A 24,212-nucleotide genomic window follows, 5' to 3' on the forward strand; every position below is an offset into this window, starting at 1 on the left:
GGCCATGAGATGTGATGGCTCGAGCTCAGGGCAGTCTCAGTGCTACCACCCCTATGAGGCATCATACAAGGATGGAAATTTATGTCCTGCTACCTGAAACAGCAGGAAGAAATTAAAAAGTCTCAGATTTTCTGATTTGAAAAATATATCTATTTAGGTTTTGAACACAATTATCTTTTTTTTTTTTTTTTTTTTTTTTTTGGTTCTTCCACATGGTTTAAGTTTGGCAATACTAAACACCTGTCTGCTGTTCATTATTATTAATATACTGGTATTATTATGATAAAATGTTTGATTCTACACAGCTTTCTATGTAATTCCTTTGTCTTTGTGAATGCTGGGACAATGCTAGAGCTAAAGAATCCGAAACCCAAGCACCTGTGTGCTGAAACGATCAGAAGTGAGCAAAAAAATTCCCTTCTGTGCCAGTGCTCAAGGTGGAGAAGATTCTGTGAGTAGAAAACAATTAAACAATAAGTCTGCTTATCTAAATAAATATGAATGGCCACAATAGCTCTTTAATTAAGTTTATCTGAGAAAGCAGCTCAGTGAGCCATTACTGCCCATCCCCAAACGGAGGGGCTCATTCTGCCAGGTGCCACGTCCTTGTCTCTCCCCAAGTCAGCCTCTCACACCCGCTGCATTGGTGAAATCTCATTTTTCTCCAGTAAGTGTTGTCAAGGAAACCTTCCTTGGGGCCTTGTGATGCACAGCTCCTTTCCCAGCATCCCTCTCCCCACCACAGAGGTCAAGAGACTAATTGCACAGGAGGTCTCTGTTTGTCACTCGGCCTCTCAGGCATCTCTGGTCGCTCTGGCCACCGTGTACAATGTGCCCCATTCTCTGCTCCTCTGGTCTGTTTTCTCCCCAGAAGCTGCTGAAATCTCTTTTGTTCACACAGACGTTAGAGAGGCCTCCAGCACCAGGGCTGGTACCTTGGAGTCATTTATATCTCACAAGAAAACTGGTCACTGTGCCGGCAGCAGAGGATGTCCCCATCGTGCTCCCACAGCAGGTCGCTCCCTGCAGCAGGGCCTGGCTGCTCCTGGGCACCACACTCCAGCAAACACAACTCTCAGGCTGCCTCGTGCCACATCCAAGGATCAGGACTTCTCCCAGCCCAGAACCACCCTGTGCAGAGCCTGGGCAGGTGTAACCCGCTCCCTGTGTTCATCAGAACTGCCCTGCTGAAACCTGGAGCATCCTGGGGTTAAACATCCCAGTGCTGAGCCCTCACCTCCTCACTCCCCCTGGCCTGGCACCTCCGAGCTCTGAGTTCTCCCCTCCCAGCCTCATTCTGTGCGTGGGCAGTGATGCTCTCCGGAGTGCCACTGCTGTGACCTTGAGCCCTGAGCTTTCTGCTGCCAAAGCCTCCCAGAAACATCTGAGCTGCAAAGAGATGCCATTATTCAGTCCCACATGTCCAAGTGCTGCTTAGCATTCCAGGGAAGGCACAGTCCTGCTGAACATAAGGAAGAGACTGGCACTGAGAGTGCAGAAAGCTGTTTGTGTCTGGAGCTGAGGCTCTGGGACTGAGCTTTCCTGAGTACATCTTAACTCTGCTCAGCTCAAGACATGGGCCATGCACAACAATTCACAGAATCATGGAATCCTTTAGGCTGGAGAAGCCTTCTAAGATCACTGTGTCCAAGTGTTCCCTCAGCACCTCCAAGCCCATCAATACACCATGTGCCACAGTGGAACACCTTTTAAATCCCCTCACGAACAGTGACTCCAATGCTGCCCTGGGCAGCTTGTTCCAATGCTTGACAACCCTTCTGGGGAAGAAATTGTTCCTCATAGCCACTCTAAACCTGCCCTGGAACTATTTGAGGCACACATCCAAGCAAACCTCTTAAGCCTTTTTACTCCAAGTGTTGGACTGTGCCACGGAACTGGCAAAACATCAGGAGCTGGCAGTACTTTTTCTAGCAAGACACCACAGCCGTGGTCCCTGCCACATGGCAGAGCTACAGGTGCTCTCTCCTGATCCACAGCCTTTCAGCAGGGTGGTCAGCAGGACAGTGAATTAACCGAGGTTCTGAATGGTGCCTGGGAAAAAGACTGCTGCCTAGGAGGAATGCTTCAGGAAAATTATTGCTCTGCATTGCATAAACTTCTCCCAAATCAGGACCAGTCACATTTCTGATGAGGATTGTGCTGTGTACCCCTCACAGCCTCTGGTCTGTTTGGTTTTTTGATGGATCCCATCTCCCCTTGTGGCTCAGAGCCCAGGGATGCAGGCAGCATTGGATATGGAGCTGCTGTGCTCCCTGTGCTCCTGCCTGTGTCTCCTGATGGCACCTCAGCTCTGCACACTGCTGTGATTGCTGATTGCTGAGAGCAGCAATCAGGCTAAATTAATAAGCAGGTGCCTTTGTGATCCAGGCAGAAAAGCACTCTGACAGGAATGACAAACTTGTTTTATTTGCAACTCCAACCTAAGTTTCCCAAACATAATTAAATTATTCTGTGGTGCCCACAGTGTTCTCCCCTAAGCACCCTCCCAATGTTTTTCTCTTCCCTCAGTTTCGTGGTTCAGTTTTGAGTCTCCAGCTTTGGGACAGAGGGAGGAGGCACTGGGGTGAAGGGGATGTGACTGCATTTGCGACAGACATAAAACCCAGGGAGCTCCTCCAACAAGTGCCTGACATTTTCATCACCCCAATGCCCAGGCTCGGGCTCCACACTCCTGGCTTTCCCTCACCTGTTGAAGAACTTGCTGAGGTATCTTATCACACCTCATGCTGCTGATCCTGGGCAAACATCCCAGCTGCTCCCCCAAACAGCATCCTGAACAGCTTCAGCTCTGGGGGAAGCTTCTCCCACCAGGAGCACGAATTTCCCCGTCGCATGAAATAATACATAATAAACGTGTGCCATTAACTCAGCAGCCATTTCCCTCTGGAGATCTGCACCAGTTATGAACCCATCTAAACACTGCAAAGGCTGTGAGGCAGAGCAGTGCTGCAGATCAGCAGGAATTTAATTTTCTAATAGAGAGATTTATTCCCTACCAACAGGGCTTTGTACTGTGTGATCCCTGCCTGTGCTCAGCCATGAGGGCTGTCTGAAGTTTGGGCTTGTTCCCATGAAAGGGATGCAGGGAAAAAAGTGGAAATACTTGAAAATTAGCCAAGGGGTTGTTGTGTTCAGGGAATATAACCTATATCCTTTTGACCTGCTATCCTGGGCATCATCTGCTTAGCTAACAGAGCAGGGAAACCATCGACAGGGCTGGCACAGAAGGCACAAGGCTGCCCTGAAGCACTGCTTGGGCCAGCACTGCCCAGCCTGTCTTCTCCTGATGCAGCCCTCTGGAGTCTCCTGGCTGTGGGAGCAGCAGAGTGAGAGGAGCTCAGAGATCCCATGAACTCTCAAGTGTACTAGAAAGACTTTAAATTATTCAGGGGTCTGGCCAAAACTCTCATTGTGTATAAAGCCCATGAGACACCAGCTGGACTCACCCAGTTTGGAAAAAAAAATTCTTTCTCTCTTTGCTATTTTATAGGCACTTACTGCAAACTGCAATTTTATTTCACTGCTGTTTACCCCAAAGCTGAATTGTGGCTGTAAATATACCACTGGCAGTTTCCCCAGGGGAGCAGTAATTCTTGCTTCAGGCTCAAAAAGCCAAGCTCAGTTTTCCCTCTGTCCTGTCCACACACAGCCCAGGAAAGACTCGCTGTGACCAAGTGACGCAGAGACCACCCCCTGCTTTTGGCTTTATGAACAAAAATACTCACTGGTGTCCCCTGCCAGTCTAATTCATGGCTGGCACCTGCAGCACCTCATCTTCAGGAAGGGTCAGCTGTGGCCTGAGTGACAAAAATGCCTCTCTGAAGGCAAAGCACCTGCAGAAAGCCACCTGAAGCCCTTTTTCTCATCCAGCAGAAGATGAGGGTGAGAGATTTTTGATGGCCATGGAGCACAGCCAGCAAAGCCCCACTCTCTGCGCTGGTCTGTGTCACAGCAGCCCTCGCTCCACAGGATGCTCCAGCACATGGGGCAGATGGTCCCTGTGCTGCTGGACTTCTGTAGGAGCCCTCCAGGGCCTTGTGAGCCGCAGCTCCCTGCTCTGTCCCCCTCCTGCACCCACAGCTCCCACCCTGCTCGGTGCCCGCTCCCCCCAGCTCCTTCCCGCACATGGCACTGGGAGCTCCAGCAGCTGATCCCCTTAATTAGGTCACAAATTCATCACGTGTGAAACACTTGCACCAGCCAGATCCTCGGAAGGAAAAACACGCAAGCCCTGCAACCGGGGTAAAAGCTCGGGAGAGGAGGGATGCCAAAGCTGAAATAACTCTTCAAAACTTCGTCTGTAGGAGCCTTGCTTCAGTCTCTGCTCGACAGCTGGGCCCCTGACACTGGAGCTAAGTGGTAGCGTTGCTTTAATTTCCTCTTGCTCCTGCTGCAATGCCAGATTGCTCGGATATTCGTAAACAGAAGGAATTTAATGAAAATTATAATTAGAGCCCTGCGGTGCTCTTGCAGGTCGCCTTTACACTGGGCTGCCTATTTACATTACAAATCAGGCTGGTGTCACTGCAGAGTCTACAGCCAGGGAGGAGAATTCATTAAAAGGGAAGCGCAGGGTGGGTGAGAAATAGGGGAGACGGAGGAGGTGGTATTGTTATTATTAATAATCCAGGAAATTGGGATCTGCCACGGCCTTGCTGCAGCTTTGCTCCTGGAAGGAAAGCTCATCCTAATCAGCCTGAAGCAGGAGGGGACACAGCACCGTCACCCGGAGACTTCCGTGGCAATTACTGTACAAATGGACCCTTCTTTTCATACAGCAAGGCTTTCTCACCCCACCAGGACACAGAGAAGTGCTCTTAGCACCTGGCTGTCAATTCGGGAGTGTTAGGAACAGAGAACTGAAGCCAAAAGGGTGCAGTTCCCATTATTTTGCAGCTTTCCCTTTCCACCTGCCAGCAGCTCCTTATGATGCCTTTTGCCCCCTGTAATGCCACGGGCAGCAGCTCCTGCTCCTCACACCAAGCCCTCAAGCGCAGCTGGGGACTGTCTGTCTTCCCATCTAGCCAGTGAAATTAGGAACAACCACCTCGTTTTACACAGAGGATTGCTGCAAACTCGGGTCCTGTTTGTAAAAAGCTCCTGTAACATCCCACACCAATAATCCTGCCTCAGCACTAACAGCATCTCAGTGCCGCCGTGGGTTTTTAGATACCCACCTGCCCGTGGGGGCAAAAAGAGGAGGCTTGGGAACTTCCCATAATGACAGCAGCACCAAGCCTAAGCCCTCACCCTTCCCCTCACTGTCACATTCTCAGCACAGAGAGGTGAACTCTCTCTGCTCCCATCATCATCCCCCAGATGAGAGGCTGGAGGTATTTTAGGAGCTGGGCTGCAGACAGGCCAAGTGGTTTGTTTGCATTTCATCCACGCTATCATCATATAAAGCGACCCACACTGTGACAGCTGGGGTTTAATCATCACCAGTAACACTGATGTCTGTGCTTTGCCCAAAAAAAAAAAACCAAAAAACCCAAAAAAAACCCCAACAACCAAAATGCAAAAATGTGTTTATACCAGTTAAAACAGAAAAAGACAAAATGAAAAATTATAGTTGAAAACACGTGTAGCCATTTTTTTCAGATGAAATATAGATATCAGTGAAAAACTACTGACCAACCCTCCCCTAATGAATGTACCAGCGAATTTCCAGGCCTGTCATCAGAGCATGAAATGAAAAAGAACTGGGAAGAAAATAGTGTTTTGGACAAGAAAAACATTTAGCAGTTCAGCTTCTGGTTCCAGTAAAATGCTTCTGACAGGAAGAGTTTTAAATTGGAACAAACAGGAAAACAACGATTTTGTCCAAAACAGGGGCTGTCAGAGGCTTTCGGGGTATTGCAGGAATTTTCCAATAACCACAATCCCCAAAAAGAACTTCCTTCTAATAAGTGGATAGAAAATGAATCAATCACTATTGATCTTCATCATCTGATTGCTTCTCTGGAAGAAAATCAGTCCTACTTAAGCAATTGATTAGTTACCTTAGCAATTACAGGTAAAAACCCTGGCTTTCCCTGCCTCCCTCAAGGCATGTAAACTAGAGATATCCCAGTTTTCCAGCCATTTCAGGAGGCAGAGACAATTTTATGTGATCCAAGATGAGTTCTGAGCTGTCACCCACACCTCAGGAGTCACCAGCACCCTCAGCATGGTCCCTCAGAGGTGAGGAAGGCTGAGCCACCCCCTGGGTTTCTTCCTCAGCTCTACCTCCCCACGAGCAGCGCAGGCTGCAGAGCAGAACCCCAGCTCTATTTTCCTCAAACAGAAGCAAGGACACAGAAACACACAAAGTGCTCAAACAGATCCATCGAGTACATATCTAAAGAGGGAGGTGGCCAAAGGTTTAGGCACGATTTGAGGCTGAAGATGTGCCCCCCTCTTCCGTGGGTGAGGGAGTAGTCCAGGAGCTGCAATCTGCTCTGGGCGGTCATGGAAGGGTGAGAGCACAGCTCTGCTGCAAAACACAGCCTGAGTGCTGGGAATCAGGGCTCCAGGGTAGATTTTCTGGGATTCACAACGTGAGAGTGGCTGTGGGGGAAGGCACTGTGGTTTCCTCATGCCCGCTGTCCCCTGCACCGCTGGGTTTCCTGCTGTACTTGAGAGGAGCTCAGCAAAACCAAAGAGTCTCATCAGGGAGCCATCAGCAATACAGAACCAGGCTGGAAACCCGCTAAGGTCTACCAAATCCTCCCACTGGCACTGACAGCATTGACCACCTCACTTTTGGTGCTGCATGCCCTTTGTTCTTGCTCCTCGGCCCAAGTGGATGATGAAATGAGAGCCCTGACGTTCACTTTGAGCTGCTGGCTTTCCAGCAGGGTAAAGAGGGATTCAGTGCCTTTTAAAAAGCGTTATTTTTAAAGGAAAGCCCTTTTGAGTGAGGGCTAGAATGGGGTTATTTTCCACATGACCAAGCACCAAAAGGAAAGCAGCAGCCCAGTCCATGCTCTTATCGCCCTCCCTGAGTCACCCACTGGATAGATTTGTCACAAGGTGAAATAAGAGCAACTCCTCAATTTATTATCATTTTCTACTTGTTCTCCTTAATGCAGTTCCTGCCAGGATGAGTTTGCTGTGGGAAAGTGGAATGAAACCAGGCCTTTCAGTTCGCTGCTAAATGGGGCTGAGGGGAGGAGGCTTCCAGGGGGGAGGGAAAAATCCTCCTCATTAGAAGGGGAAAATGTGCAACGCAGAGTTTTCATCGGATGCTGCCCAGCCTCCCAATTAGGGTGGCTGGGACAAACAGTGGTGTTATTATATGTAACTGTTTACCCGGTGTCACTCAGCCATTGTTTATTTTATGAGCATAGTTTACCTCCTCTCTTGTGCTACCCAATTTGTTTGCATTTTCAGTCCACTCGAGTGTCTCTCTTTCATTGTATTCATCTTTTGGCCTCCCACCAACCAACACTCCAGGTTTCCAGGAGTGTCACACAATAGCCAGGCCCCTCCTGCCCTTCATTTTTTGCATGACATTTTTGTCCCCTTATTTCTGCACTGCCCCTGCCCCTCCCCTGCTGCAGACTCGCAGCTCCTCAATGGCTCATGGTTTATTCAACAGCAAAGCTGAATTTCTCTTTTCCTTCTCTTTTTCCACTTTCCTCTCCTTTTGAAAATAGAGGCTGGTCAATAGGTGCCACTCTGGCAGCTCTGGAGAGCAAAGTTCACTTGCAGCAAATCTTTGTGATCGTGTCTCCACAGGGCAAGTGTTTGGTGACCCTGTGGGGGCTGAGCCCCAAGCAGCAGCTCACCCATGGGGCCCCCACAGACTCTTGTGTCTCCCTCAGCCATGGAAAGGGACAATGGCTTCTCCTCTATCAGCTTGTGGCACCAAAGCTTCATCCACACCTCTCCTTGGAAGTGGGAGATGATTCCTCATCCCTGGAACAACGGCATCTTTGGTTTGCTCCTACTCCAAACTTCCTGGCCGTTTATTCCCCCCCCCAAGTCCTCTGATCTTCTTGCTTGTGGGTCTGACTGCAAGGATTAGCTAAAATAGAAAAGTGCTAATCCACATTATGGAAATTCAAATCCTTGCTGTTGCATTAAGTAACTTCAAGGAAATTTAATCTGGCAGGACTCGTAGGCAACTCCAGGCAGGGACAACAACGTCTGTGCATCGCCTCTTCCCCCAGCCTGGTGACACTGCAGCAGGAAGATGCAGCATTTTCCTTCTGATGGGTTCTACTGAGCTCCCAGCCCTGGCCTACAGCTGAACCTGGGGTTTACTGCTTCACTGAGTGTGCCAGGATTGGGATTCTGGGATTTCTGATACCAAATCTGGACAGTGTCTCAGCACTAAACCCTAAAGCTCCATCTGAAATGCCCTTTGTTTAGAGGTTAGTGGCCAAAACTGGGAGTGGGGAATTTAACATGGCCAAGAAAGGCTTGATGAAGAAAAAAAAGTTGGTGCCATGAAAAAGTTGGTGGGATATGCCTCATGCAAGGAAAGCATCCTCCAGGAGACTGCCCCGCCACCTCCTGTCACTGTGAGCTGCTCCAGAAATCCATCGTACTTGAAATGATTCACTCAAGTACCCATTCAGCCTCAGTTCATGGATTGCAGAGCCTTTATTGCACACCCATATATTTAGCACCGGGATAGTTCTCAGCAGTTTTAACAGCCCTGTCATCTAAGGAATAAAACAAAGAGCCATTATTCATCACAAGGGAGACACAGTCTTTATTGTCTGAAGCCATGGCAGAGTTTTTCTATCACCCTATCTATTCTTTTTCCCTGTCACACAACTCAGCTTTAAACTGTCTCAGTTTCAGCCTTGGAGGCCCAAATGTTTTGTAGCTTCTCCCAGTGAAGTGCCCAGCTAATGCTGTGCCGGACTGACTGCAGGACTGACCCCGAGCTCGCAGGAGCAGGAAGGGGAACCTGTCCAGAAAAGCTTGAGGTGAACATTCATCTCTGCTAGGTCAGGAGTAAAAGCCAGGCAGGGTTATTTAAAGGCATGGGGAAGCACAGCTACAAGGAGAGGTGGGTGGACGAGAGTTTTGGGCACTGATCACACCCAGAATATTTGGGGTTTGGCCCTGGCTGATGGCAGAGCTGCGTTGGCTGTAGGACACACCCAGCTGTGCACATCACCTGTCCCAGCCTCCCTGCAGCCCTCCCAAACAGCCTCAGGGTTTCCTTGGTGGATCTATGTCCAGCACACAGTCAGAGGAACCAGTCTGGCTCTCTGGATCTGGATATGTGGGGATCAATACCTTGGGATCTAAGCATGAACCACTGCCCATCCTTCTTGGCATCTGCCTGACTTGCTCTGTGCCTCTGGGAAAAGCAGGGTGCACTTGGGGCCACAAGAACCCCTCAGACCAGATTAGGGGCCACAAGACCCCCTCAGTGGTGCAGATGAGCTGATTAAATGCAAACGAAGCAGCACCATTCAGAGAACCAGCTACATCATGACCTCCTCAGGAGCATTTGAGGCTGTGCCTGTGTCAGCACAAGGCAGGACAAGGAGTAGAAGAGATCCCTCTGAGAAGGTGCTGTGCAGGGGCTCTCACCAGCTGTTTGCAGTAAGGCAAATTCATCCTTCCCTTGGATGTCTCTGCTCAAAATAATGAGATGGGAAACTTGGAGACCCACAGTGGTAAAAAGTGTCAGACATCTGAAAAAAAAAAAATGCACTTTCCCAGCTTTTTAATTTGTTTTAAGGTTGGCAATCACATCTCCAAGCATCCAAGCTCACTTTTCTCCACATGCTCAGACAGCAAAGGGCACAAAACAGCCTGTGAACTCCCATCACACTCCTCCCAGCACCCACTCTGCTCCCTGCTGAACAGCCAGCACTCTCCCAGGCTAATTAGCCAAACGGTATTCTGCACATATTTAGCATTTCTGACTAATTAGGATAATCAGATTTCTCCCCTAATTTCGTACATCCACAATACAAGCAGGTGTGTTGCCTTTCCCACAATGATATCACAAGAAGAGTGTTGTCTGCTGCAGCCAGGGGTGCCGGCAGCCTGTCAGAGCCCGTTCCCATCTCCCACATGGAAATCTGCTAGCGGATTACCAGCAGCCATGGGGAGTTGGGAGCTGGCTTTGTGTTGGCTAAGCAACCAGTAGTTCAGATATTCATGCAAGTTATCTAAATGCACAGTCCTCCAATGTGGGCAGAGATCTGGATGTTCCCTTCAGAGCCCTCCAGGGATCAGCCGCGGGAGATGTTTTGTGCGGCAGTTGAACAGCAGGTGTTTGGCCCAGAACCTCAGAGGTGTTTTGGGTTCTGGGCAGGTTCTGGGACTCTGCCCAAGACTCAGGATTTAGATCTTGGTCATTCTCTATGAGGTTCATCAGCCCATGGGGTTGGTCCTTATCTCTGTGAATCTGTGAGCTGGCAATCGCTTATCTCTGGTCTGTGCCACTTCCAAGGTCTCTTGAAATGAATGACCTTAAATGAAGGTCCAAGACAGCCAGGCCAGGCCAGCTCTTTATTGTCCTGCTGAGGTGGGTCTTTGATTCAAGAGGAGTTTTTCCTCTAACCAGCTTCACTCAGTAATTCTTTCTCAGGGAAGCAGGAAAATGTTGGGGTTGTTTTTAAGTGCCTATGAGTCCATCCTGGTTCAAGGAGCATTTGGATATGGTGCCTCCACCAAAGTGGGAGTTCATAAAGGAGTATCAATGATCCAGCACCTCCCAAAGAAGGAAAGGTTGCTCCCAAGCCCCACAGCATGGAGTTACCCTCTCCCAAGTATCTGGACCATAGCAGACACATTAAGCAAAACCCTGCCACGTTCCCTCCACAAAAACACCATCCATCTGCTGAGCTTCAGGTAGGGAAGAATTTAGCTTGGAGACCTTTAGAGTAGAACCCAGTGTACTCTCAACTCAGAGAAGCCATTTCTAACATGCAGGGCAATGCTCTTGTTGTAGTGCTGTAGAATAACACCCAAATTTCCTAAATATGAACAAACCTAAATAAGGCCAGGATTTAAGATTCCTCCTGATCTCCAGGTAGGTCAACTATGCTGGTACTGAGATTGAACTCTGGTTACTACAGAGGTAATGTTCAGGTGGAGCTGAAGATAAACAGTGACAAACTGTTAATTGTGGGTTTATCTGTGATGGATGACCACAGCACTCAGAGCACACCATGCAAGGCTACACTCAATATTTTATAAGTTGTGTGTGGGTAATAAAATGATCCATCCCCTTCTTTAGTGTCCTCTATCTCACCTTCCTGTTCAGATGAAATGGTGCTCACAGATGAACTATCCCCAGGGAACGGCATTTGGAAAATGTAAATCAGCACTAAATGCTATAAAGGGTCCAAGGCCGTTGTCAGGGTCACCACAGATACAAGACAGGTCCCTGTTCCCCTGAGAGGTGTCACAGGAGGCATCTTCCCAGGTTTTGTATATTTGCTCTATCTGTGTATTCGTCTGAGCACCTGCATCCATTTTTTATAAGGTCTTAGGACCTCTGGAGAAATGAAACTGAGCCATCCTCAGTACTGCTCAATTCTTGTTCTTTCCTCTGAGACCAGCTGGCCAAGTGCTCACCAAGGAAGGACAGAGTGTGTCCTGTAGCATTCTCACCTCAGGTCAGTGATGTCCCAGGTCACAGGGATGGCTCAATGACAGAGCACAGCACATCCAGCCCTCCCGCCCCACTGCTGGGCACTGGGATGGCTCTGCTGCTGAAACAGGGGGCAGCCTGTGCTCCCACCCTCCTGACCATCAGGGCTGGGCACACACCTGTGTGCTTGCTCCACTGGTACAAAGGAACACGACGAGGATCCTGGTTTTCTTGAGTTTTGAGCATTGGAGGGAAAAAATGGAGGGTGAAAAAAAAAAAAAAAAAAGGGGAAGAGGGAAGAAAGCAGATCTTTTGCTGGCCAGAGAGAGCCTGGGGAGCAGGTGGGAAGCGGCCTGCAGGGCTGGCCAGCCGCTGAGAGGTGGCAAAGGAAGCTGGCACAGCCAGTCCTGACGTCTGCCCGCCTCGAGCAGGTGATGAAGACAAGCTGATGCCTCAATTCCCACAGTATATTTCCATTAGGCCCAGGCAGATGGCAGCTGAGGTCACCATCATCCTTTCAGCCCAAAGGTGTCAGGGAATCTGACATCTCAATTACTAAACCTGGAATCACCCAAGCAGCACCTGATGGACGATGGGGGAAAGGGGATCAGAAAAGCTGCGCTCCTGATTTCCATGAATTCTCACCTTTGAGAGAAAATCTGGGATGTGCGCTTCCCTGATAAACAGCGTATTTGTGTCCAACGTTCTGACACAAAAGCAGCTGTGTAAGAACGAGCCACAGACACCAGGAAAATGGCAATTAAGTCCTTGTCGAAAATAAAGCAAAAAGCACCCCTTGGAAAAGACATTTGATGTTAATGAGCTACAGCAAAGTCAAGGGAGGGGATATTGATCTTGCCCCAGCAGAGATCTGCTGCTCGCTCCTCCATAGTCTGTGAAGCCTCAGAACACAGAGCAAAATAAAACTTCTGCTCTTCACAAGGACTCTCAGAGGTGGGGCCAGGGCTTGGCTAAGGCAGGAGGAGCCAGAGCAACACCACCATTGACTTTTCTGTGCTCAAGGTGAGACACAATTCTGACGTGCTGGTGAGAAGCAGCAACTCTGCTGAAACATCATCTCAGAGATTTCTGCCAGGCATTTCAATCATTTCAGTTTTTCTCCTCCCTATTATTACCACTTACTCTCTCATTATTACTTTACTACTACTGAGTCTCGATTTTTTACTCCTGTTAATCCATACTTATGTAATCCCTATTATCCCTGGCAAGGAGAAGGCAAAATAAGATTCTTACTCTTACCAAAGATCAATAAGCAAATGAAGCAGAAGTTGTTTATTCATAGTCTGAAATCTCATGAACTTTAAGGTAATATTATGACTCTGGAATGATTACAAAATTTCTCAGATTCCAATTTCCACAGGGTGTTTATTCATTGAGTTTCCTTCTGCAACAAAAATATCCCAAACCACTGTGAGCAGATGAGTCACTGCAGCAAAGCACCACCCTGAGCAACACCCAAACCTGTGCTTTCCCTTTCAGGATTTTTCTCCTTAAACCCCACCATGATCTGGGTTTGGAGGAGACATGATGATGTCAGAGATACTTGAAAGGTGAGAACATCCAGGGGGCACAACCCCAATGAAAAAAACAACAACAATCCAACTTCTTTAGAGAGACTTTTCAATTTTTTTTAGAAGTGTTTTCAAGCTTCTGTAAAGGTTTGAAATATTTGGGGTTTGGCACAATAAACACCCCCATAATTTTCAACATCCATTGCTAAATGCCAAGGTATTTTCTTCCTTTTTTGTCCAGAAATGTAATTTTTCCCCTCCTCGTGTTCTTTAGACAGGAAAGGGGTGAAGAATGTGCTGCTTCTGAGACAAAAGTTTCCACTTGGTTGAAAACCCTCTTTCTACCAAACTGAAACATTGAGACACAACCTGTGCATTTGTGTGTGCTCATCACATCTACTGCAGGAGGAGTGGGGGCAAAGGGAACATGAAATCACAAATTATCACTGGTTTTGGGAGGGGTTTTAACCAGAAAGGAAGGTTCAGTTCTACTGACCTCAGACCCAGCGTTTTGTTAATGGGAAAGGCAATGCTACAGCTGGGGCACTTGCTGCTCACTGGATAATATGCATTTTCTTAAGTGCTCAGAAAGCAATGGGCTAGTCCAGGGTTTTCCTGGAGGAAAAGAGATCACAATCTGGCCTTTGTTATCCAGTTTGTTCTCCAAGAGTTCATACTTGAGGGCCCCTGGAGCGGATTCTTGGAAGAGCTCCACTTTGCACCCCAGCCAAAATGATCCGAGTTTCCATATATTATTAGCACACAATGGAGCAACGTCAGCTCCCTTAACCCCACACCAGCCAGAGGGAGAGGGTCCCCATCGGGGAAAACCAGCTCCTCCTCTTCTGCTGAGAGGAAAAGGGGAAGCCAAAAGAGGAGAGAGTGACTGGGAACAATCAGAGTGGTCAACAAAGACACGGTGTCAGCCGAAATAAAACCCCAGTTCTCCAAGGAGAGTTGACTTCAACACCGCCCTGCCCTCAGCTGCTTTTTTGGCTTGGCTTTGGCCAAATTTCATTCCTGGTCTGAGTGGGTTTGGTTAGAGGACACAGTTCCTGTGAGTCATCTGCAATCTCCAGCACCAGCATAGGAAAGGCGGATGTGGGGAGCCAGGAGACCTGGGCACGTCTGAAACACAGACCCCAAACTGCTCCTCCCTTCTTCTTCCCGCGTGCTGCAGTGCACTGGCTCCAGCTGCTCAGGAAAAACGGGGGAAGAAAAGAAAAATCTCATGCGAAAATTCAACTTTTTGTAAGGAAAGCTCCACCACTCCAAAATCAAAAATGTTTGCCAGCACAGCAAACATTTGCCAGTACATTTTTGACTTTTTGCCAAAATATTCTGGCCAAAACTCGGGAGAAAAAGTCAGGATTGTCTATGGAAAGCAGATACTTCTCACGAAAATATTCATTTAGTCAAATCCCCAGGTTTCTACTGAAAGTCAGCTTCAGTGGAAAATGCTGACGAGCTCTATTATTGGCACAGCTTTAATTTTCCTTTGTCTGGAACAGACATGGAGAAGACAGCATCTGTCAAACGTGGTCTCTAGTCTTACGCTATTATTTAGCCTGGAATATTGTTCAAGGACTTCAGGATAGTTTCGAGCCATCACAGAGCTGGGTGCTGTGCACATCCACCAAAGATGGCCCTTTCCCTGGAGGGGTTAGAATTTAAGCAGAAGCCATGGAGAAGATAAACAGCTGGGAGAGCACAAGGTAATTTTGGAGGGGTCCTGAGCAGCGTGATGAGCAAAGGGATGCTGTGCTTCCCCTTGCACCTGCTCTTCCCCCCAAGGCTTTGTGCTCAGCCACACGGCAGCTGTGCAGGCTCACAGCTCCCTCAGGGCAGCCTGGCTCTGCCCTGGCTCCAGAGGCAGCTGCAGAGGAGGGAGAGACAAGCCCTGCTCTCCTCTCCCAGCCTCGGGCCCAAATGATCCCTGGGGTGGAGAGGAGAAAGCCAAGCAAATCATTTCTACGTCCCCAGACACTGCAGTGCTGTATCCTCCTGTCCCTGGAGGGGGACATGCTCTGCCCCCTCCCCCTTGCAGCCTGTGCTGATGGGTCAGTCAGACAACTGGGACCACAGAACGGTTTGGGCTGGAAGGGACCTTAAAGATCACGTCATTCCAACCCCCTGCCGCGGGCAGGGACACCTTCCACTAGCCCAGGCTGCTCCAAGCTCCATCCAGCCTGGCCATGAACACTTCCAGGGATGGGGCAGCCACAGCTTCCCTGGGCCTCACCACCCCCACTGGGGAGAATTTCTTCCCAATATCTGATCTAAACCTACTCTCTTTCAATTTAAAGCCATTCCTCCTTGTCCTATCACTGCATGCCCTTGTAAAAAAATCTCTCTATTCCAACTATTTCAACTCACAGTCCATTTTTGCCCAGATCTGGCCCTTCCGTGGCATCCCACTGCCAGTCTGCCACACTTCCCTTCTGCCCTCACTCCTCACATGCTCTGCATCATTTTATACCTCAATCAAACCAATACAACCACTTCAAGAGAGTAGTTAGATAAGGATCTATGCTGGTTTCAAATAGCTTCCAGAACTGGTCACCCTCTTCTGTAAGAGATTAAAAAGGAATCACTAAGAGAGGAGAGCGGCAGAAAGAGCACATGAGGAAATAAATAAACAAACAAACAAATAAATAAGTGTATACAGTTACTTTTGGTTAGTCTTGATGTGCAGTCCTGTCCCAGGGCGCCTTGTTCTGGGCTCATTTGAAGTATTAGTCACTTTTTCCATTAAAAGCTGTTATTCTAGGGGGATTTATAATGTATCTGTAAAATTGTCTCCAGGCTTTGCTTGGCATCTGAGCTCTCAATCCATGGACAGAATGTAAAGAAACTACAGTTGTTTGATTTATAGGGACAGGGCACAGGGAGCGAGGGAATTTTTCCCTGCTCAGTGGAAATAAATTCACATAGTGCCTCCGGTGCACAGGCACTTACTGCTCCAGAAAATTCACCAGTTGGGTGCAATCTCACAGTGGCCAAGAGGAAAGCAGCAAATCAATGATTATTTAATATCTCCCTGCCTGAGACCCAGCCCTGGTCTGTGGCTCCTCACCAGGACCCACCCAGCCCACTGGTGGGTGTGACAGCTTCATTCCACTCGGGTTCGGAAATCCTGACCTTGGCAAAACTTTTTCAATCCCAATTCCTACAAGGGGCATTTCTTAACCCACTACAGAGGTTCTCTGACAGAGAACCTCATTATTTTTTTCTGGGGAGGCCTATGGCTCATTTAAACTTTGCTCTTGTTTCTTAAAATGCTTCAGCCCAAAAGCTGGGAGGGATGAGGAAGGACTGGTCTGCTGTAGGTGACAACAGCTCCTGGATGGCAGAGGTGTTTGGGCAAAGTGAGAATGGGGACGTGACTACCCCTTCAGGATTCCCAAACCCTGGAAAACCACCCCAACACTTTGCTGATGGTCCTCCTCTATTCCATCCATGGAGGAATAGATAAACCCTTTTGCAGGGTAGCTCTGACCTGGGCCAACTTTCACCCAAACTGCTGCTGGAGGTAGGGCTGGACCGGGAAAAAGGGAAGGATTAGGGACAGGGATGCACACCAGGACGGAGGGAGAGAGAGCCAGAACCTTCTTGCAGCTTCCCCGCAGCACCGCTCAGCAAAGCACCGAGCCTAACGTGGACGCTTCAAAGAAACAATAACCTAAAATTGGAAAGCGGCAAATTATTAATTCAAACTACAGCCTTCCCTCCCCCCTTGATTAGCAAACCGCTGGGGAGTCAGCCCTGATTTCCTTCAGGCAGATGCAAACGCTCTCCTCCTCTCCCTGTGCCACAAGGCTCAGCCCGTGGGGGGCTGAGGAGCTCGTTGGTATTCGCATTGTGTAGCAGCTCCTTCAATTCACACGTTGTTCTGCTCTCCAGCTGGAGCACAAACTTTTTCTTTGGGAGCACACACTGCAAATGATGAATCTGTTTGTTTTTCTGCCTTTTTTTTTTTTATCCTTCCCGTGGAAACATTTAAACTGCAGTGTGCAAACACTTCCCCGCACGCTCACTCAACTTCTTGCTCCTAATAATAAAACAATCTATATGAAGCATTGCACGTCAGATCCCTGATTCGAGTTTTTGGGGGGGGGGTTGTTAATGTTTCCATTCATCATTTATATAAAAAATCCCGTGAAGCTTTGAGGAGCAGACATTAGAACATGTAACAGATCTCAGGGGTGTGCTGCGGAACTGAAGTGGGAGATCCCAGCACCGAAATCCTCTCCCCACTTCAGTCAGAGGCAGAACGTCCACGCAAGAGCCAGAATTTCACCCCTGGGACTTTGGCAATGGGAGACACAGAGCTTGGCAACAAACAGGGAAGGCTGGGCAGGGTTCAAAGTATCAAATGAAGCTGAGCAGAGACACGAGAGGAACAAAGGAAGTTCACGTCACTATAATTTATTGATGATCTTGGCCTGATTGCTTCAGTGTTTTGTCTTAGCAGAGCCCACCCTGGGCAGCAGCGAGCCCTGCACGTCACTTGGCCGTGCGGATGTGGAAGTGATGTGACGATCTAAAAAGTTTGCTTAATGAAATAATAAAGTAAATAAAAAATCACCATGCTGGATCTCACCCTCACCCAAGCTCTTGCTGGGAATTGGCCAGGATCTCCTGACCTCACCCCCACCAGAGCACAGCTCCAGAAATTCCCCCACCATAGTTCACATTTTTCCAGCTCTACCAATTCACCCAGCAAGTGCCATGGGAAATTGCTACGGCTGAGGCATCCAAACTTGCTTAAGAATGAGCCAAACTGATTCTTTTCTTCAAGGAGGAGGGTCTTAAGGAAAATAAAATGCTGGGGGTTCTTTGTCCCTGTATCTTGGATACAAGAAAACTCCCACGCTTGTCAGAAATCAGAACAGCACCAGCAGTTCATGGCTTTTTCTTTTTCTCATTTCCCCCCCTTTTTTTTTCCCCAGTGTGTGAGTGTGTGCTTAGAGCAGGATGACATAGTGATGGGTTTAAGAGACAGTGAGTACTGAGACGCCAATTTCTAATGTAATACGGGGTGCAGCTTCTTTCTTGTGTGATCACGGGTGAAAAATCAAAAGAAATAATCCAGGAGACTAAATACACTCCCCAGCCATTCAACTCACTCATAAATATGCTGAGCAAGACGCTTTGTGCAAGAAAACCTCGTCACTTCTATTCTGTATTTTGTTTAACCATGAGTCAAATCCTCTGCACTCATCTTCCGATCGTGCTAGTCTGGGTTCACAGGGGTGCATTCCCACCCTCTTCCCTTTCAATTTTAGCGGATGGGTACCATTTCAAAACTAGCAGGTTCCCAGTTTTCCTCTCCCACCTTCAGTCCTGCGTCTGCTCCCTGACTCTTTGCAGAAGAAACGTTGTCAACAGCACCCAACTCCAAAACAAAAGAGTTTTAACTAAACTCACCCCTTGGCACCAGCAAACTATTCAAAAGAACTTTGCAGGAAGCCTGCCCTTTCCTGCGCGCTGCTAGCGCTCCAAAATAAAGCAAATTTGGGAGAACTCAATGAAATTAAAACCCAAGGTGCTGTCATTTCCTTTTTAAGGCTGGAGGAGCCCTGGAGCCCATTAGCTATTGACAAGCAGGGGACCCTCCGGATCCAGGCGGGATGCGCAGACACTCAGGGAACAACCAGACCTTTGTTTATGGTCTATGCAGATGTCACAAGGACCAGGAACCCGCACCCAGCAGCGACCGACCCGCGCCCACCAGGGACCGCACTCTCCGCACACTGAGAAGTTTATTCCTACATAAACATATGCGTATTGACAGGCACATTGTATCCAAGCACTTCACCCCGAGGAGGTTTGAAATAATTCCGTCCAAGCCAGCACAAACCCCAGCAGGGTGGGAGGTGGGCAGCCAGGGTGGGATGCGAGAGGACCTCTCCACGAAAGAGGCTGAAGGTACCGCTGGGTTTTGGCACATAAGAAGTTTGGTTTGCAACATCGCCACCGAGCCGCCGGGACTCCTCTCACAGAGTAATTTTCTTCTTTTTTCAGTTGTATTTTATAAGCACCTACTTATTAATTGAAAACTACTTTCTTTTTAAAATTTTCGCCTTGTTCTTTTTTTTTTGAGTTTTAAGCACCGCGAAATCCCCCCTCCCGGCGCAGCACAGCGTTCCCGGAGCGCAGCCCGACATCCCTCACCTCGCCGCTCCGAGCCCAAGTTGCGGAGGAGCGCAGCGCTGCCCGGGGCAGCGGGCACCGAGGCGCTTTTGTTCCCGGCCCCGTCCCGGGGAGCCGAACCCGCAGGTCCCCGCCGGCTCCCCCCGATCCCGAGCTCCTCCACTCACCAGCTGCAAAGTGCAGAGGAAGATGAGGGTGCAGCGGCCGGTGCAGCATCCCATGGTCCCCGAGCGGCGGGGGCAGGCCAGGGGCAGCCCTGTGGCCGCGGCCCCGGGGCTCCGCGCTGCCCGATCCGCGGCCGCGGGGAGCGAGGCGGGCGCGGAGGTCGCTCGGTGTCGCTCGCTCGGCGCCGGCTGCCGGAGCCCCTCCGGGAGCCGGGGAGGAGGAGAGCGGGGCCACGGCTTAAAAGGGCAACGCTCCGGCGGCGCTGCCGTCCCGCAGGCTGGGCGGGCTGGCGGGGCGGGGGCTGCCGCCGACGCCGGGATGCGCCCCCCGGGCCCCCGCAGGCGCGCTGGGATGCTCCGGCCCCGGCCCCGGCCCTCCCCCGGGAGGCGGGGGCAGCTGCGGTTCCCCGGACAGGGCAGCCCCTCGTTTTTCTCTTGGCCGGACGCGGGAGTGAGCGGTCCGTGCTGGGGCAGAGGGCTGTGCTGGCCAGGTGTGTGCGCAGGACACACGGTCTGTGGAGTTCCTCTCCTTTTTCCACATCTGATTCCCCGTGCAGGTGCTGGCGTGTTCATCCTGAAGCCCCAAACTAATCTAAAATGCAGTGTTTTTTCCCCATAAAATTTGTCAAAGAGGGTGCACATGGAAGACAAACTCCTAAAGGGTGGTAAGACACGGGATTCTTTAAAATGCACGTTTGTGGGTATTTTAAAGGATAGCCAGGCTTGAGAAGGAATCCCTGCTGACTGGGAGCAGAGCGGGGTAGGAGAGCATTGCTCTACTTCCAAAACCTGCTTCTATCTGAGCACCATGTGCGCACCGCTCGCTGTACCCTGCACCTGTAGAAAAGCAAGTCAGTCAGCTTTAATTGTGACCAGCAGAGCAAACCCACAAGCCCACAACCACCTCCTTTACATGCCCGAGTGGCTCCCACCCCTCGGGAGAAGCAGGATCCAAGGCACGGCTCATGCCGGCCTCCCCTGCGCACACACCGCACGCTGTGATCGGGACAGACTCGCTGCTAAGCTCAGCACAACACGATAAGAAGCTTTGGGAGAACCTCGTCTGGTGACAAGGTCGTCTCTTTGCAATCTCCGGTGGCTCCAGCGTCTGCACAACAGTTTGTTCTGTCGCCTCTGGTTGTCCCTTCTTCCTCTGGAGCGAGTCAGGGTTTCATTTGTGCCTCCAAAGCAGGGTGTGACTCCCCACCAGCAGCGATCAGCTCCACTTTCATTTCAAACAAGCACAGCCCGCTGCTCCTTGCAGCGGGGTGAGAAGGAGGTGGCAGCTGAAATCGTAGCAGCTCTATCATTTCACTCAAGGAAAACACTGCTTGACTACATCCTAAGGAAGCAGGATTGGTCCTCAAGTGCTAGGAATGCTTAATACCTTATATTAACAACATAATTGTTATTCACATCAGCCACAGGGAGAAACAGAACGAACAAACAAACAAAGTCTGAATACCTGAGATTAGAAGGCAGACTCTGAATTGATCACAAATCCTTCTGGCTTTAAATAGTAAAATACATTGATTATCTGACCTGTGCACTGTGCATAACCAAGGCATCAATTAATGCAGTCAGGTACAATAAAACACATTTTATTACAGGTGACGGGAAAACACCCAGAGAAGAAACATCCAGAGAAGGAACCAATCTATTTCACCCAGAAAACTGTGGACTGAGGAAGCTTTGGCAGTATTCATATTCCCCAGAAGGTGGATTTTGAATGGAAAAAGCAATGGAGCAAAGATCAGTTTATTTGTTCATGAATGCAGATAAGACCTTCCTTAAAAACTGCATAGGGAGGTCTCACTCTGCACTGTAGGGTCAGGGAACTGACATCAGAATTAGAACAGGAGCCCAAGTCGGCCAGAAGCAGCCTGGGGTTAGGCAGGACTTGTTGTGTGCTCTGGAAACTGCTGGGAACAGCAGGGAAAAGCTGGGATACAGCCATGCAGGTTATAACCTGGCTTTTGTGCCAGTTCTGAAGGTTTTCTGCATCTCTTGTTCCACCTCCTGCTTCCAAAAACCTCCTGTAGGCATTGCTATTTTCCAGCTCAGTTGTACTGCAAAGGAGACGCAGTGGGAAACAGCAAAAGGTATTGCTGCTGAAAGGCTAAGTTTGACAGAAATAGGGTTTTTTTTCCACCTGCACTTTTATCTTGATAAGCTGTGCAGAAAGCAAGCATGGCTTGGCTAGGACTCCACATGCTTGTGAAGGGAAGCACAGATTTTCCTGAGCTTTTTAATAAGGGTGAGCCCACAGGAATAACACAACCTGTATTTCAAAGAGAGACTTTAAACTCCCAGAGCCTGATATCATAATCTTCATTCATGTGATTTCTTATCTGTGTATCTGACCATCTGAATCCCTGCAGGAGTGCTGCAGGACCACACATTTACCTTGAAAGTTTAATTCCAAGAACCAACTACAACTTTAATTTAGCAAAAAAGGAAAGAAAATCAGAACTGCTCAGTATCCTGTTGTTTTTTTTTTTTTTTTTTTTTTCCTGAAGTATAAACTCAGCCTCAGCTTTTGATGGATGAAATGTTGCTTCAAGAGTCCAGTCTGAGTGTTAAGAAGGATTTCCCCTGATTAAGGGGCTCTGGATGGGGTCTGAGGGATTCTTAGCAGGGATATTGGTGTACAGGGATATGTGTACACAGAGCAAGGCAGTCACAGGCAGCTGCACCCCTCACCATCAGGAGATAACCAAGGGCTAAGAATTGGTCAAGCAATCATTACTGCAGCGTTCTCCAAATGTCAGGCCACAGGGATGTTTAAGAGATCCTTGTTGTTTCTTTTATCCTCTGATTCCTGAGGATGTCCCTGTATTTTAAGACACTGATGCACATCCTGACTTCCTCGAGGGAATGTAATCCCTCCATGGGATGGGGAACATCCTCAGGTTCAAATGATGCTCCAAAGGTTGAATGTCCCTGTGCTTAGTGCTTGAATCAGGAACCTCTCCCCATCCAAATGTATTGTTGCATGGATCCAGCTGCATTGCCAGGGGTGATTAACCTTAGATAGCGGGACCTTGTTTTCACCTTTCTGATTGCATCCAAATTTCGGGGAGAAGTCACAGATTTCTAGAAGAAATGAAGAAACCAAGTTAGCACACTTGAAACAAAGCAGCAGTACCTCACCACAGCTTGTTATCTCTAATACCTGCAGCCTCCTTGCTCTGACAGATCAAGAGGAGCAGTAGAGGCTGAAGGTATTAGCTGGGGACGTGTCTCTTCACAGCCAAACCCTGTAATTGTCACAGCTGCTGAAGGCTGGAGAAGGTCTTACATCCCACGGTACCATGGGGTGCTTTATTCCACTCAGCTCATTTACATCCACCTCCTCTCCATTTTAATAACGCCAGCTGGGTCACGGCGCCTTTGCAGATGTCTGATCAAACGCAGCAGTGTCAGAGCCTTCCAACCTCCCCATCCACACCCCAAAGGCAGAGCGGGCCTGTCCCAGTGCTCCAGGAGCTAATCAGCCAGCCTGCCCCCCTGCTCCAGGGCACACAGCAGCCTTCCCAAGGTGGCATGTCACATCCTATTTCTGTGTCACAGTCAGAAGTAAGCCCCACTGTCGGTGGCCTGAGTGATGGCAGCCCAGCACTGCACGCAGCAGGATTTCCTGCAGACACATCCAAAATGGTAACAGGGAAGTCTTCACATGCAAGGTGGGTGAGCTGGGAAGCTTCCTGCCACAGGACACTGTGGAAGTTTAAAATGTACAATTGAATGAAGACAAATCATCTTCCTGCATGGGAGGAAGAAAGGGCTCTGTCCTGTCTCCTCAAGGCTAACGTTGGATGCAGGGAGAGGATCTAAAAGCTGGTGACCCCAGGTTGCCTCCAGTCACCTTGGGCAGACAGCTTTGGCTGCAAAAACTGGACTCTGATGTGTCCCATGTGTCTTATTGAAGACTTTCAACATAGAGAAAGATTTCTGAACCAGCTAGAAAGACAGTATGGAAAAAAAAAAAAAAAAAAAAAAAAAAAAAAAAAAAAAAAAAAAAAAGGAAAAGAACTCTTGACCTTCTAATTTTAAACTCGTAATTTTTTAAACTTCCCATTATCCTCGGCTAATAACTGCTTGCTCTGGGACTGAAGCCAGCTGAAGCCAGGACTATCATGGTACAAGACCCAAGAGAGGTGACAAGAGCCCAGCTATGTCCTTCTTCTCTCCAGCAGGACCAGGGAGGCAGAGAAGCCCAAAGTGAGCAGCACCACGGTGGCACACCCTCAGCAAGCCATGGCCAGAAGAACTGCACACTGATCTTCCTCTCCTTTTGCAGCCTGGTGAATTAATTGCTGAGGAAAACAGCCTAGTGACAGCAAAGTACAATGTTTCAAAAGTTGTTCTCATCACTGCACAAGAAAGGAAAAATTCTCAACGACTTTTACGCTTTGAAATGGTTTCCCAGCAGCCCAGGGCGATCTGTAAAATTCATCTGAATTGGTGTGTGAAATCTGTCATTTTCTCTCTGATCCCTGTGAAGTCTCCAATGTTGGGGGGAGGCAGCTCCTAATCAGGGCTTTTCGGCACTTTTACACCACCATCGTCTGCATTTCGCATTTGTAATTCTCTAATATTAACTTGCTGAGCTGCACAACAAATCCTCATCACTCTTTGATGAGCAGGTGGAGGATGGCAGAGGTAGAAGGCAGATTCCCCAAGTTCTCTGGTACATAACAGCAAGGTGAACAATTTGTCCATATCTGGTTCATGCAGCTGTCTTGTTTCTGTGATCAAGGCCTGTATGAAGGAAACCTG

At 48.9% G+C, this 24,212-nt stretch overlaps 1 protein-coding gene across 3 annotated transcripts in view; it reads right to left on the bottom strand.

Annotated features, from left to right (window-relative positions):
• Nucleotides 1-19,581, bottom strand: part of NKAIN4 (sodium/potassium transporting ATPase interacting 4) — a 49,988-nt gene extending 30,407 nt beyond the window's left edge. For all 3 annotated transcript variants that reach the window (XR_005703303.1, XM_040080084.1, XM_040080082.1), the window contains exon 1: nt 19,434-19,581. Coding sequence is in view for 2 of the 3 variants with exons in the window: in XM_040080084.1 (XP_039936018.1) it covers nt 19,434-19,487 (54 nt within the window). In the remaining variant the exon portion in view is untranslated. The remainder of the gene's footprint in view (nt 1-19,433) is intronic.
• Between the last annotated feature and the right edge of the window lie 4,631 nt (nt 19,582-24,212).

Source organism: Hirundo rustica, chromosome 16, assembly GCF_015227805.2.
Source record: "Hirundo rustica isolate bHirRus1 chromosome 16, bHirRus1.pri.v3, whole genome shotgun sequence".
Lineage (NCBI taxonomy): Eukaryota > Metazoa > Chordata > Aves > Passeriformes > Hirundinidae > Hirundo > Hirundo rustica.